Source organism: Protopterus annectens, chromosome 2.part1 (genome assembly GCF_019279795.1).
Source record: "Protopterus annectens isolate FY-2018-M chromosome 2.part1, PAN1.0, whole genome shotgun sequence".
NCBI classification, from domain to species: Eukaryota; Metazoa; Chordata; order Ceratodontiformes; family Protopteridae; genus Protopterus; species Protopterus annectens.
The window spans coordinates 84652707-84668150 of record NC_056729.1 but is presented as its reverse complement, the minus strand read 5'-3'; the positions used below and the strand labels follow the sequence as shown (position 1 = coordinate 84668150).

At 41.5% G+C, this 15444-nt stretch overlaps 1 protein-coding gene across 1 annotated transcript in view; it reads right to left on the bottom strand.

Annotated features, from left to right (window-relative positions):
• Nucleotides 1–15444, bottom strand: part of LRBA (LPS responsive beige-like anchor protein) — a 4045850-nt gene that overhangs the window by 2078951 nt on the left and 1951455 nt on the right. Inside the window, exon 36 of the mRNA XM_044063433.1 lies at nt 3635–3801. Coding sequence (XP_043919368.1) covers nt 3635–3801 — 167 coding nt within the window. The remainder of the gene's footprint in view (nt 1–3634; nt 3802–15444) is intronic.

Here is a 15444-nt window from a genome sequence, read left to right as displayed (position 1 = left end):
TTCTTGGGATTTTACTCTTTTCTGTACTAGTTTCCTCCTCCTATTGCATAGCTTGTTTATGGCAGGGGTCCACCAGACTGGTTTCCTTTTCTTGGAGGAGTGAGTCTAGGTTTTGTTTGGGATAGCACAATCCATGCATTCTTGTAGGTGCCTGAAGAGTGCATTAGTAAATGATTTTGCAGCTTGGACAGCGTTATCCTTTAGCATGGGGGCTTTGAAACTTCTCACCTCAGTCTTAAGTAATGAGAAGTTTGCTTTTGAAAAATTTTTCACGGTGGTTTCTTTGACCGGGGGTGGTGGCGGAATGTGGATATTCAGAGTGATTAGTTTATGGTCAGATCTAACCAGCGAGGGGTTGACCTCCGGTGTGGAACACTGGTCACCCATGTTGGTGATGACCAGGTCCAATATGTTGTCACCTCTGGTGAGGGTGTTAACCAGTTGATCCAGGGCGTTTGAGTTTATAAATTCTAGGAAATGTTGGGCAAGGGAGTTTGTACTTGAGTAGTTCTCCCAGTTAATGTTTAGGTAATTGAAATCACCCAATATCAGGGTGTTTGGTAGGACCTTTATGTTTCCCAGTGTTTCCAGAAATGCAGAGTGGGGGTCCTGGGACATGGTTGGTGATCTGTAGCAAGCTATAATTTGAATAGCAGTTTTGCCTGTTGTTAGTTGCACGTGGATGATCTCTGAAGCATCGTGCCGTGCCACTAACCTGGAGGTGTGGGTATCCTTGATGAATATGGAAACTCCCCCACCTTTTGTATTTTGGTCCGAGTTTTGTGGCCGAAATGTATGGTATGAGTTGTAGCTTGGTAGTGCTGGGGTGCTCTCTGGAGCCTTAAACCAGGTTTCTGTTACTGCACATATATCGATTTTTTCCATACTGTGGAGTGCTTCGAGTGCATGCATTTTGAGGTTTAGACTTCTGGCATTGAGTAGCATTACCCTCAGTTTTTTGTTACTTGTGCTATTTACGGCAGTGGGTTTGTCTTTTGAGCCTTGCCTAAAAAAGGCACTATGGGGGTGGCAAGAGCCTTGGCCAGTATTCGAAAGCCTAAGGGTGACAGGTGCAAGCCATCTCTAGCGAAGCAGCGTGGCTTGTCGAGCATGTCATCCCAGGCTGACAAACACTGGAGCCCCTTTGAATGACACCAGAAGCTTAGCAAATTGTTGAAATTGATATTTTTTTCTCTATACCGTGGTATCATTCTTGGTGAGGGCAGGATACTACTCAGGGTCCAGGGTCATACCGGCCTGGGCTACATGATCAGAGAGCTCCTCCATGTCTCTCTTCGTGTAGTCCAGGGAGGTACGGCTCAGGTCATTCACACCAACATGGACAATGACAGAGTCATATTTGTACTTGTTCTGGAGTGATCCGAGTGCTTGTGTTATGTGGTGGATCCTGGCACCTGACAGGCAGCTAACAGTAACCTTCTCCTTGTTCAGCCTAGTGAGTGGGACGTCAGTGTGACTGACTATAGAGTCACCTATTACTAGTGTGTTGGGTATATTATTTTACCTTAAGGGCTGTGATTGTGTGGCACACTGGTTTTGTGAGGTATGTGTTTCATGGTTTGTGCTGCGGGGTGGAGGTTGCTTGGATGTCTGCTTTGGAGGTCTCTGTTGCTTCTGCAGATTTTTATTTAGAGACTCAGAGAATGTTTTTGTGTATTTATGTGTGTTTTTAGCCAGTGCTGGTTACATAGGTCTATGTGAGACTGGTGGTGTGATACAAGTAATTCCCTTCTCCTCTTGACTGACTGGTCCAGTCTTGGGTTGAGAGAGCTTAGCCTCCAGTTTGGCTGTATAATTGCATCTCTCGCATGTATTAGTGTTTGGTGGAAGGAGGAGAGGGTTGTCTGTGTACATGAGGCAACTGTAACATTGCCTCAAAATGCCCAGATTCACCAGTTGGACCAGAGAGTACACCTGAAACTTCCCTTTGGACATGCCTGGATAGGTACAGTGAACTGTTTTTACTGACTGGCTGGTAAGATCGAATAGAGCGCCTTGTCCTTCTCTACAGTATGGGGGGGGGGGGGTCTAGTGCTATGGTTTATTAGTGCTTGCTATGAGTTTTGAGCAAGTGCCGGTGAATGGTTTGAGTGCTTAAGTTGAAAGTTTGTCTAGTTCAAGGGAAAAATTGAAGAGTAGACATTGTGGAACCGGGAATAAGTTATAACCTAGCTGCCCGGCGCGCAAAACCATGCAAATGCAGGTTTTATAGAAGGGAAATAAAAGAGATAGAAATTAGCCCAAAATGGCCAATAAACTACTAATTTCTGGGCTGAAACCACTCCTCCAGGGACAGATAGGCTGCTCAAAGCTCCATCTCTCACAGTGAACAGAGAAACTTCCTTCTATCCAGGTAACGTATGGGCAAACACAGAAACATGTAACTCGGCCCTGAATTCAGCACTAACCTGAAAACTGGACTATATTAACTTAGAAAGGCGGGAAAACAAGTATGTATGTATGTATGTATGTATATATATATATATATATATATATATATATATATATATATATATATATATATATATATATATCCCCCCCCCCCAGAAAATAAAGCAGATACAATCAAAAAACACTTTAAATGCACAGAAATGGCTATCACATGAGTATGTAGCCTACAACAGTTAAACAGGTAATTTAAACACAAAAATGACTTTGTTAAAGTTGTTGTGTCTTTCGGCTTTTCCTGGTTACGGGTCGCCACAGCGGAGCTCTGGTGCAGGCAGTAAAATAAGTACAATATGTAGCTGAAACAAGCTTTTTAAATCAAAGAAACTCTAGAAAATCTGTGTTTTAGGCAGAATTAGCGAAAGGCAGCAACAAAATGCAGAAAAATGATACTTAATCACTTCAGTGTCTCTCTTTTGTCTCTCTGATGGTGTAGAACTCTGCATGGCACCAGGCATAAGCTTGCTGAGATGTATACCATGTGCTCATGTTTCCTCCCAGATAAAATATTTACAGTAAGTCAATTTGTACACCAAACAACCTGTAGGGTAGGTGTTTTTGTGTGTGTGCATGCATCTGTATGCTGCAATAAACTGGTATCTTAGCCAGAACAAATTTCTCTGGTATAAAGCATATGAATGCCAGCACAGGGTCTGACTTGCCCACAAACTGGAAATGGAGAAAGCAGGTATCAGAATGAATAAACTCAGAATTTCCACCAGTCTATTATTTTTTTGCTATTTCTCTATCAGTCATTCACTACTACTATCTTTAAGCAAGCTGCATCAGTGTTATATATATATATATATATATATATATATATATATATGTAGACACACACAAAGACCTATTGCTACCACCACTGTAAAACAGTTTTTTGCAGTGTACAAAACAGAATAAAATAAAATAAAAACATACAAATGAAATTGAGAGTCAAAGTGCATTTAATAGTGAACCTCAAAATTAGATGGCAACTGAGGCCCACAAGGTAATTTGCTCTGCCATTCACTAAGTGAGGCAAGCAAACTACTTTAGCTCTGGGGAAAAATCAATGTTTCCTCAGCAATACTTAGTGCAGCATTTTACCCTTACAAATCAGTTGTCATAAAACTCAGAGAATGAGAGTCTTAAAAATTATTCCCTTTCCAGAATTAAATACATTTACCTTATTGCAGAACTTCCCCAAGCTCCATGCTTGTCTCTAAGAACATTAATAATTTTCTGTATGAGCTGAGTTGCTGTTACATGGTCTCGATATCTAGCTGCACGTATCAAGTGATCACACATCTTCTCTTCTTCACGTTTCTCGGCAGAATACTGTGCACACTGAGACTGTCAAAATGAAGAAAAGTAATTTTTGATAACCCTGTGACAATTTCATCAGAATAAATAATTACTTAAATCTGAGCACCATCATAAGGAGAAGTAGTACAAACCACTACCAAGAAACAAGGCTTACTGTGGGAAAAACACACACACACTAAATATGTATGCACACATAAAGACTCATTGTATAAGTCAGGATCTACATTGATTTTTTTGTCTACCAGGAAAGTCCGACTGGGCTGACAGCACATTTTCAGCTGAGGCCCTGTGAGTAAAGCTCCACATCGGTTACATGGCAAACAAGACAAGACAATACAAAAACAATACAACACAGCGATAGTAAATGAATAGCAATGCAATTACATACAATAGTACTTAATTGATTACATGAATCCGAGACGAACATTTTAGGATTACAATAATGTCAGTAGAATTATATGTTTCAGTGTTAAAGTGAAAGATGGGAAATGAGGGTTAAAAACAGATTCAAGTATAAAGAAGAGCTTCAGAGAAAAAGGGAGCTGGGAAGGAAGGAGATATGGGTGGGACAAAAAAAAGTATCCAGAGGTGAAACTGTTTAGTAAATAAGTGAGTGAAAATAAGAAGGACCAAAAAGAAAATCTGTGGGGTGACCTGAAGAGGGCTGTGCACAAGAGATGCCCTCGCAATGTGACAGATTTGGAGCACTTTTGCAAGGAGTGGGCAAATATTGCCAAGACAGGATGTGCCATGCTGATAGACTCCTACCCAAGTGTAATTAAATCAAGATGGACACCCTACCAGTTCCTCGTAGGGTCCAAGATGGACACCCTACCAGTTCCTCGTAGTGTCCAAGATGGACACCCTACCAGTTCCTCTGAGTTGTTTCAAATGTCATTAAAACAGTGCTGTCCTTGTTTATAGAGGTTGTTTGTAGACAGCCAATTCCATATGATTTAAAGTATTCTTGCACAGCCAATGTGATACTCTAAGTTCTGGCACCTGAATACATAAGGTCATCTGCATAAAGAATACCATTTAGTTGGGGAAAGTACCAGAAAAGATTGCTGATGTACAAAGACTGACCCTTGAGGGACAGCCTTGGTAATATTACATATAAGAAGGCATCAGCACCTCCACATAACCCTGAGTGATCTGAAACAATAGTGAGACTTCATTGAGAAATTAGAGGCAGCTAACTAGAAAGGCTCACCCAGACTCTGCTACACTTAGCTTTGAGGGAAAGGTTAGTTTGCTTTTTATTTGTTGTATTTTGTAGTACTTTACTGCCTTTTTCTATTTTGAATACTGTGATTTGTTTTCTTTACCTTGTGTTTTACTTGTATTCTGCTTTTAACTTCATATTAAAACTTGAAAAGAGACCACAGCTCTGTCTCTTGCGTGTCAGGCAGAAATTTTTTCACCCACCAGGTTACTGTTGTGTTCTTAAACACCACTGTCTTTCTAGTTGCCTGCCACTTATGTTAATTTGACCATATATTTCATTTCCACTCTGCTTTTACTGGCTTGTGTGAATAAATGCAAAATTATCATTTTGTGAAATCACTCCCCTTCAGCTATTTAAATTTATTGGCCATCCTACTGTATTCCATAGTAACATAATTCAAAAGTGACCACCCCCTTTCAATCTTGCTGTTTTAAAAATAGTGACTCTCCACTAAAACTTTACTAAGTTACCTACTTTCACATCTAACTCCTCTAGTGCACTCTGCAGTGTTTAGGATAAACTATTTTTTTTTCATCTTACCTTTAAGCATCCCTGTGACTAGCACTTGCTCTAAAACCTGCTGGAAAGCACTAGGAAGCCGTAAACTGATAAGCGAGAAATTAATAGTAGGCACTAAACAGCCTATAATTACAAAGTACCTGGATAAGGTAAGGTAAAACAGCCGTTGTACTTTACAAAAAAAAACACCAGACCAGGCATGTCCAAGGGTCAGCTTCCGTTGATTTCTCCTGTCCACCTGGTGAATCTGGGCATACTGGGGCAATGCAGCAATTGCCTCATGTACACAGACAACCCTCTCCTCCTACCACCCAACAACTACAACCTGCAAGAGATGCACTTACATAGCCAAACTGGAAGCAACGATCTCTTCACCAAAGATTGTGCTAGACAGTCAAGAGGAGAAGGTTAACACCCCCATTACACCTCAAACAACACATAGCCCTTCTAAATCCACACCACCAACACCCTCACATAGCAACACTAAACCCTCATATGTGGAGGCCCTTAACAGTAACCTACCCAAGCAACAAGGACCTCCGAAGCTGAAACGTAAACAAACACCAATCACAACCAAAGTGTCACATAGCTCACACCAGTTTGCCATCCAACAACAGCCCCTAAGGAAAGACAATGTACCCAACACTTTAGTTATAGGTGACTCTATAGTCAGGCACACTGATGTCCCACTCACCAGGCTGAACAAGGAGAAAATTGCAGTCAGCTGCCTGTCGGGTGCCAGGATCCGCCACATAACACATGACCTCAAGTCAATCCACAACAAGTACAAATATGACTCTGTCATTGTCAATGTTGGGAGTGAATGACTTGAGACGTACCTCCCTGGACTACATGATAAGAGACATGGAAGAGCTCTCGGATCATGTGGGCCAGGCAGGTATGACCCTAGCCCTGAGTAGCATCCTGCCTTCGCCCAGAATGATACCACAGTACAAGGACACAATGAGTGACTTCAACAATTGGCTAAGCTTCTGGTGTCATTCAAAGGGGATCCAGTATCTGTCTGCCAGGGATGACATGATCGATAGATCATGATGCTTTGCCAGAGATGGTCTGCACCTGTCGCCCCTGGGATTCAGGTTACTGGCTACAGCTCTTGCCACCACTATAGTACCTTTTTTAGGAAAAGTTCAAAGGACAAAACCACCACCATAACAGGTACAAGCATGCAAAATCTGAAGGTAATGCTACTCAATGCTAGAAGTCTAAACCTCAAAATGCACTCTCGCGAGGCACTCCTAAAAATGGAGAACATCGATATCTGTGCAGTAACTGAGACCTGGTTCAAGGCTCCAGAGCACCACTGCAATACCAGGCTACAACTCTTACCACACTTTTTGGCCACTAAACCAGGACCGAAACACTAAAGGTGGAGGAGTGTCCATATTCACCAAGGATATTCACACCACCAGGCTAGTTGCCCAACACAATGTGTCTGAAATTTTACAGATGCAACTAACACTAGGTAAGACTGCAATCCAAATTTTAGCTTGCTACAGATCCCCCACCATGCCCCAAGATTCTCATTACACCTTTCTAAACATACTGGAAAATATTAAGATACAACCAAACACCCTAATACTGGGTGATTTCAACTACCCCTGCCATTAACTGGGAAAACTACTCATGTACCAACACCTTTGCCCAATGGTTCTTGGAATTTATAAATTCCAATGTCCTGGATCAACTAATCCATACTCCCACCAGGGGCTCCAATATCCTAGACCTGGTCATTACCAACATGGGAAATTGATGCTCCACACCTATGGTCACCCCCTCATTGGCTGGGTCTGATCATAAACTAATCACCCTTGACAGCCACATCCCTCCCCCAGTAAGGAAACCTCCGTAAATAAACTTCTCCAAAGCCAACTTCATGCTACTCAAGTCAGAAGTGACAAACTTCATGACACCCATGCAGCCGGGACCTGAAAGTTCAAGTGCTGAATCCTTCACTAAGGCACTGTATGAGCACATCCACTCATGCATGAATCGTGCCATCCTAAATAGAACCAAGAAGCTCTCCTCCAAAAAAATGAAGCCAATCTGGTGGTCCCCTGCCATAAACAAACTTTACAACAAAAGAAGAAACTGTTGCAGAAAAGAGTTAAATTCCAGGATGCAAAAAACTCCCTTACCAGCCTCAGTAAGAAGCAGAGATCCCTCATAAAATCCTACAAAGCTAGTTACGAAAATAAAATTGCCAAAGACAACCACAATGCATTCTATAGCTATGTCAAGAATGTAAATGGCAATGCTCAGATCTGCTCTGATCTACAACTGAATGGCATTAAAAATATACTGATCTCAAGGATATTGCCATTATCTTGGCAGATCGATTCAGTGCCAACTTCACCCCCCTCTCGCCTCCTAAAGGGCCCATCTCAATACCGATAGATTGCCTAATTCTGGTAATAACGGCCACACAGGTAAAAACTGCACCCTCCAAAGCTAAGAATACAGCATCCATGGGACAAGATGACATCCCGGGCTGTGTACTACATGAGCTACAAAATGAACTAGCACCTCACCTAAGTGTCATGTTTAATCATAGCCTCACCTCAGGCTTCATATCCACTGAGTGGTGCACAGCTAGTTATCCCACTCCACAAAGGGGGATCCACCTTGGATCCTGGGAACTACCGCCCCATCAGTCTGACGAGCCTGATCTGCAAGGCCATGGAACGTATTGTCATGGAACTTATAAACAAAGACATTGGCAACCTTCAAACACTGGACCCCACCCAGTTTGGGTTCACAAAGGGCCGATCTTGTCTCCTGAACCTGACTGACTTCTTTGAATCAGTCTCCAGAGCTGTCAATGAGGGTAAGGCAGTCCACACAGCCTATCTGGACCTCGCCAAAGCCATTGACAACATCCCCCACTTTGGAATCATAGATAAACTTACTAAGCTGTTGCATTAATCCCTACATCACTCGATGGGTTGCCAACTGGCTTACTGACAGAATCCATATTGTAAGAGTAGCCGACTCCAAATCCAGCTCCAGACAAGTGACAAGTGGAGTACCTCAGGGTTCAGTCCTGGGACCGCTCTTGTTTGGCATCTACTTCTCTGACATACAGGCCAACACTAAGGGACTCTGGCTAACAAAGTTCACAGATGACTGCACACTGGGAGCCATTACTGAATCCCCAAATGATGCCAATATTCTACAAAAGGGCCTTACAGAAACAGGTGCTTGGTGCCAGAGCCATGGGCTCAAGCTCAATGCCAAGAAATGTATAGTTATCCACCACTTTGGGGAAAAACATGTACCCATGAATTACCACACATAGGTGGCAGTACACTAAACACCGAAAGTGTGATAAGAGACTTAGGGACACAGGTGGACAGAGGCCTCACTTTCGATAACCACATCGCCACAACAGTCAGGAAATCCTTCTATGTGGCACACCTCATCACTAAAGGCTTTGCATCCAGAAAAAAAGGAAGTCATTGTCCCCCTGTACTCATCCCTCATTAGACCCATTATAGAATACAATACCCCGCATGTTATGTACCTCACAAGACATCTGCAACAACTGGAAAGGCCACAGAAATACCTCACTAAAAGAATCACAGGCCTAAAGCACATGCCCTATGCTGACCCTCTAAAAAAAAACTCCAGCTATACTCGCGCATATAGTCTACTCAGAGATGATCTTTGCTTAACATACAAGGCCATGTCAAACCCAGAGCTGTTGGACAGGCTACACAAAGAAATCCCAATTCCTCAGAGCCACACACTCCAGGGATCTAAACCTTGTAATCACAATGAACAAATCATGCTGGAGGGAATAGGTTCCTGATCCAGAGACTCCCCAGACTCTGGAATAGACCGCCCATACATGTCAAGCAGAGCGCCTTTTTGGCCCTCTTCAAAAGGAACCTTGACAATTGGATGGGAGATAGGAAATTCACATCAGCTGCCCTGCTAGACAGGGGTGCAGAGAAGTAAATATTGTGGGAAGAAATAGCCAGGGAATTGTTATGGCTAGGCTTGTACAGGCCCTAGGGCCGATAGCCTAGTAGCAACCTATGAACCTATGTTGAGCGGTAATGAGTAATCAACAGTTTTAAATGCATTCAAGAGCCAAAAACACTGAGTTCTGATTATGGCTCAAACACTGCACCAGTAAGTGGGATACTGCCCGTTTTACTACACATAGTTAGGAAAAGTGTGTATAAGGCTGTCATCATACTATAACTGAGGTGGAAGCCATACTGAGTGTTGGTCAAGATATCATATTTCTTAATGTATTCTAGTAACTGCTCATACAATATTTTAGCTAAAGGTCATACGTTGGGAACTGATCTACAGTGTGAAGCATTTGTGGGAATGTAAGAATGTTCAAAATCTTTTTTTTAATGTTCAAAAATTTCTTGATTATTTTATTTATTTTTCACAGAAAGGACCTTGGCCTTGCTCAGAAGTGACTTGCCATGGTGAGAACAACTGTAAATAAAAGCAAGATACAACTATTTGAAAATTCTCTGTTCTAACACGGATTGTTCCCTTTTTAATACTTTCATAGAAAATAAACCACCGATCTGAACATCAGAAAGTTTCAGTCCTGTTGATACAGTATCTAAGTTGCCTATGGACATTCAGAGCATGCAGGATCCTTTCTCCCTTATTTTTGGATCTGGAAAAAGGACAGGGAGATGAATACGATCGACTCAAAGTAACTTCTGAAACAACTTTAGGTGTAAATGAAGGATTTGTTCTCAAAGATACTCCATCCTTACGAAAAATGAAATAAGACTGACTCGCCATAACAGCTTGTAACTCAGATACTCCTCCTGTATAGGTCAGAGAATGAGTAACACTGTTTTCCAAATTAAGAACTTCAGCTCAGCTTGATGACCTGGTTCAAATGGAAAAAAAATTCAAGTTTTTCTAGAACAAAACTGAGATCCCAAAAGGGAACCACCAGCTTTCTAGATGAATGGATATGCAGAATCCCTTTTAAAAACTGGTTCATTTGAGGCTAGGTAGAAGGGAGATCTATGGGCAGATAAATACAGCCAGCACAGATGCGAATCTTGACAGAAGAGCAAGAAAGGCTAGAACAGCTCTCAAAAATATAACAGAATCAGAGGAAACTGGCTTTAAATAGATTCTGGTTTAGTGTGGCACCAAGCAGAACATTATTTCCACTTACTCATGTATGATTTTCTTATAGCAGTTTTCATAGCCATCTTTAATACCTGTTGTACACCATCAGAAAGTAGATGACTAAAAGGTATGAAAAATATATCATCCAGGTAGCTGAAGAAGTTGAAGGTTGGGGTGTATCAAACAACAAGCTGATTGTTCCAAAAGAACAGGGAGGATCGGGGTTACCCAATTTGAAGGGGTACTTCAGAGCTGCACAGTTAAGGCTCCTATACACAGCACAAGCAGAAAACTATAATTCAAAGTGGAAAGGGATGATGTTGAAACAGTGGGAAGCTCAAGAAACAAGGAGAAACTGGGATTTTGGGTGCAGGCCTTTAAGGAGAATAACAATCATACAGAATATTATGGGCAACTGCTGTAGTTAGCATTGTCTCACAGCTAGAGGTTCTCCGGGTTGACTCTTGGCTGGGGTGCCTTCTGTGCAGAGTCTGCATGTCCTGCCTGTGGTCGCGCGGGTTTCCTCTGAGTGCTCCGGTTTCCTCTCACATTCTAGTGTAAGTGGACTGGACACACTAAATTGGCTGTAGGTGCAAGTGCATGTGAGTGAGTGGTATGGATGAACTACTGTGGCAGGGCTAGCCACCAGGCAGTGTAAACCTTGGCTCGAGATGATTGGCACTGTTGGAGTGACACCCCAACCTCATGTGCAAAATGGGAAAAAGGGGTTGAGAATGGACGGATACAGAATATTACATCCATAAAGTAGCAGACAGTATTCTAAGAACTAAGCCAACACGGGACTGGAGAACGGAGATTCTGCCGATAAGGATCACTGCAATTAGGGACAGACAATCGGCAAGAGGGGTTGGAATTTATTGGAAAAAACTGGCAAAGGAACTAAGGTATTAGGAGCAAATAACTAGAGGGAAAGATGATAGAATGGGAAGATGCCAAGAATTTATTTGAACTGCAGGTTAGAGATTATCTTCCCTATAAAGGATTGATATCAGAGTATAGGCAAACAGAAATAAATAGGGGTGTCAAACGAAAGAGCAGCACTGCTAGAGTTTTTAGCAGACTCTAGAACAGAAGCTGACATTAAAAAAGGAATAATTTGTAGAGCATATGAAATATTGCATGATAACTATAAAAATCAATCAGAAGAGGTTAGAAAGGATTGGGAAGAGAGAGTGGATCAGTAATTCACAAAGAAACAATGGAAGGATATATGCAAGTCTCCCAAGCATGCAACAAAATCTAGAAGGTTTAGGATTTTTGCTTGGAAATGTTTACATACATATTTTTATATCCCAAGTAGACTAGAGAATTTTTCCTCAGGTAGACAGCAAATGTTGGAGGTGTGACGGGGAAGAAAGAGGTAACTGGGAACATATTTTCTGGGAGTGCAGTGAGTTGGTGGACTTTAAGGATTCCTTGTGGGATGCACTGTTGGAGATGCTGGGTGGGCAGATTGGTATGAGGAGGGAGATGATTTTTCTGAGCTATGATACAGAATTGGAATTGCCTAGACATGGTAAGGCCTTGCTTTCTCTAATTATGGAGGCTGTCAAAAAAGCAATTACTAGAAAATTACTTTTTCCTTTTTGAGTCTTTATGGACAGATTCAGGCCAACAAAGCCAGTGCACAGTTAGTGGCAATTGGCATTGTTGGCCTGCATCTGTCCATAGACTCAAAAAGGAAAATGTCATGGACATTCAGAAGCCATATAGCTGAAACACTTGATGTCCTTAAGAGTCATTTGCATATATCCCATGGGCCTCTATTAAAGGAGGTTTGAGGTATCACACAATGAAAACTTTAGCTAGGCTAGGTTTTTCGTGCAGTTTTTACTTTAAGCATAAGGTCATTACTTGTAAGAGATCTTCTAGAATCAGTAATAAAAACTTTAGCTATTGAACAGCAGACTTTTAGTTTAGCTGTTACCTTCTTAACTATCTAACCACAGTCGTAAATATTTGCATTGTGGTAGTTTTTCCAATTAGGTTTCCAAATGTGTCACAGAGATTAACATTATCAGCTGGTGTTTAGATTTTTATTGGTTCCAAGAAGCATGTAAATGGTTTTGTTAGTATTTCTTGACAACCCATTACTGCTGAATTCCCAGAGCAGATTAAAATCTTCCCTCAGTTGTGTCCATATTCTTGTGTGGGACCTGATCGTAGAATAAAAGACACCACAGCATTCAAGGTTAAAAAAACAGAAATAGAGAAAGTCAGGCTGTTTATAAGCCAGAACAGAACTGAGACCTGCACAAAAGCTTTAAGGACCACATGCTATGATGGTTTCAGGGTTGGAAAGTTGCTTACCAGATAGTACTCTGAAAAAGTTCTAAGTTAAGTTAAATAGTTCAGTCCATTTTAAGACATTGTCAGCAAGGTCTATCAGGGTACAATCTGTGGAGAAGTTATGAACGAAACTAAATGTCATTTGAAGATCTATGAAAAGACCAGCTGACATTATTCCTTCTATATTGCTGCATATTTCCTCTACAGTAGCACAGACTACAGAGTACTGTGACCTTTATTGAAGCCATGTTGTGAATCAGTCAAGTGTTTGTTTTTTCCTTTTTTTTTTTAAAATGTGTTTAGGTATCTGAGTGTAGACTTTTTCCAAATACTTGTGCAGCTGGCCAAAGACATGTAACTGCTTAAAATAAGCTGGAGAGGACTGTTTGGAGGCTTTAGGTATTGTGATAATGAGAATATGTCTGAACTTGTCAGGGAGGATTCCTGTGCTTAGACACAAGTTAAATATATGCCAAGAGTGCCTATGAAATTACAGATGCTGCCATCCATACCACAGAGATATGTACTGAATGGGGATTCAGATTACTCTTCTGGAATAGTTTTTCCAAGTGTTTCTGCTTTGTCTTAGCTGAAGTCTCTCTGAAGCAGAAACCAGAGTAGATACCTACAGGCAAGAGGTAAGCATTTATGCTTTGAGGAGTACATTAAATTAGAAAGAATCCAGTGGTGTTCACAGTGATGCTGTAAACAGCTTCACAGGCACATTGCATTATTGCCTTACTAAGCGAGGAGTGAAATGATGTGCCTAGATTTACATTGCCCTTTGTTCTTAGGCAAATACAAGGCTAGCTTCCCTTGTGGACCATTTTAAGCCCAGCCAATTTCCATTTTGTTTGTTTAGAGATTGGCTTAGCCATCCCATGGTCGATCATATACATTATCCCTAATGAGAATAAATGAAATCATACCATAGACAATTTTAGGAGACCCAGGCATGGGATAAAGCACTTAAGAGTTACTTATGTGTATTAGTAACCGAGGGCAGTCCTAGGGAAATTTTTTTGTTCCCCATCCACAGATCCAAATTGGGCTTGAATATGGACAGAGATGAACTCTGCTCAATGTGGATGGGATGGCTGTTCCAGAACAGCAGTATCCTCTGCGAGATACACATGTTCCTCCAAATTGTTCCGTTGATGTTGCAGAAGAGGTTTAGACTCCTAGACGGAGTACTTCTGATGCCACTGTTCTTGCTGATGCGCAGTAAATCCATAAGTACTTGGTCAGAGGATGCCTTTTATGTCAGAGGATCCAGAGTATAGTGACAGGGTTTTGAATCGGTCCATGTTTAGGCCTTGTATCCTTTTAGTATGGTATCTCAATTGGCAATGTAGTTGTCGCATGTGTCTGGACAGATACAAGCTAAAGGGGGGCATTATATTCAATGACTGGCCTAATGAGGGCTGATTAAAAGAGGACAATGACATCACTAGATCTAGACACAATCCCAATTGTTTATAAGTTGTGCAATTCAGAAGGGCCTTCTTAAAAAAATGGATACAAGTTGGTCAAAACTTAGGTCACTGTCCAAACAACTCTCAAAATGCCAAACAATTGGATCAACACTTGGGGGCATATTGTCAATGTGGTAGTTCCATGTGGAAGACGACTTCCCAAAGGATATAATAATGCATTTTTGGAATCAAGTTTCAGTCCATGATTTTGGCACTAGTTATTTATTTGGGACAAACCTTCCTGCAGGATGGCCAAGTCATTTGTGGATCCAGTGACTGCTTCTAGCATGCAGTTATCTGCAAACTTAGTCAGACACAGCCCTTTCGTATTGGTATCTGCTCTTCTGAAGTAAAGGCCAAACAAGAGGGGTTCCAGCACAGAACTCTGGGAGATACCACTGGTGACTGGTCTCTGTGGAGATAACTTTCCCCATTTTGATTTCCTGCATCTTCTTTATGAGCCAGTTGGCAATCCAGCAGGTGACAGAGTGGTTTATTCCCATCTTATTAAGCTCTTCTACTATGCCTGAGTAGGGAATTGTGACAAAAGCTTTGGTCAGGTTGAGGTTTGCAGTGTGTATTGTTTTGCCTTCATCCATTGCTTTGGAGACCTTTCAAAAAAATCCATCAGGTTGTGTAAGCATGACCTGCCCTAGATAAATCCGAAAAGAGACAGGTTCAGTGTTTGGAGGTTCCCTATGTCATGCTTGATTAGTTCCATTAAGTCTTCCCTTTGCTTGCACAAGAGGCTGCTCAGACTTGTGGATCTAAATGCCTGGGTCTGTGGAAGGTCCTTCCTTATTAGGTTGTAATGCAAATATGAATTACTCACTTCTTAGGTAGTATCATTTTTAAGCAACAGGTTTTTCTAAGAGTAAAAAAATTGTTTGCCAAGTATGCCAAGACTTAATTTCATATGTGATACAAGGTCAGGTCTTGCCTCTTATTCTTTGTCTTGTGACATGAAGTGTTTATCAATGATGGGGTTAATTAAAC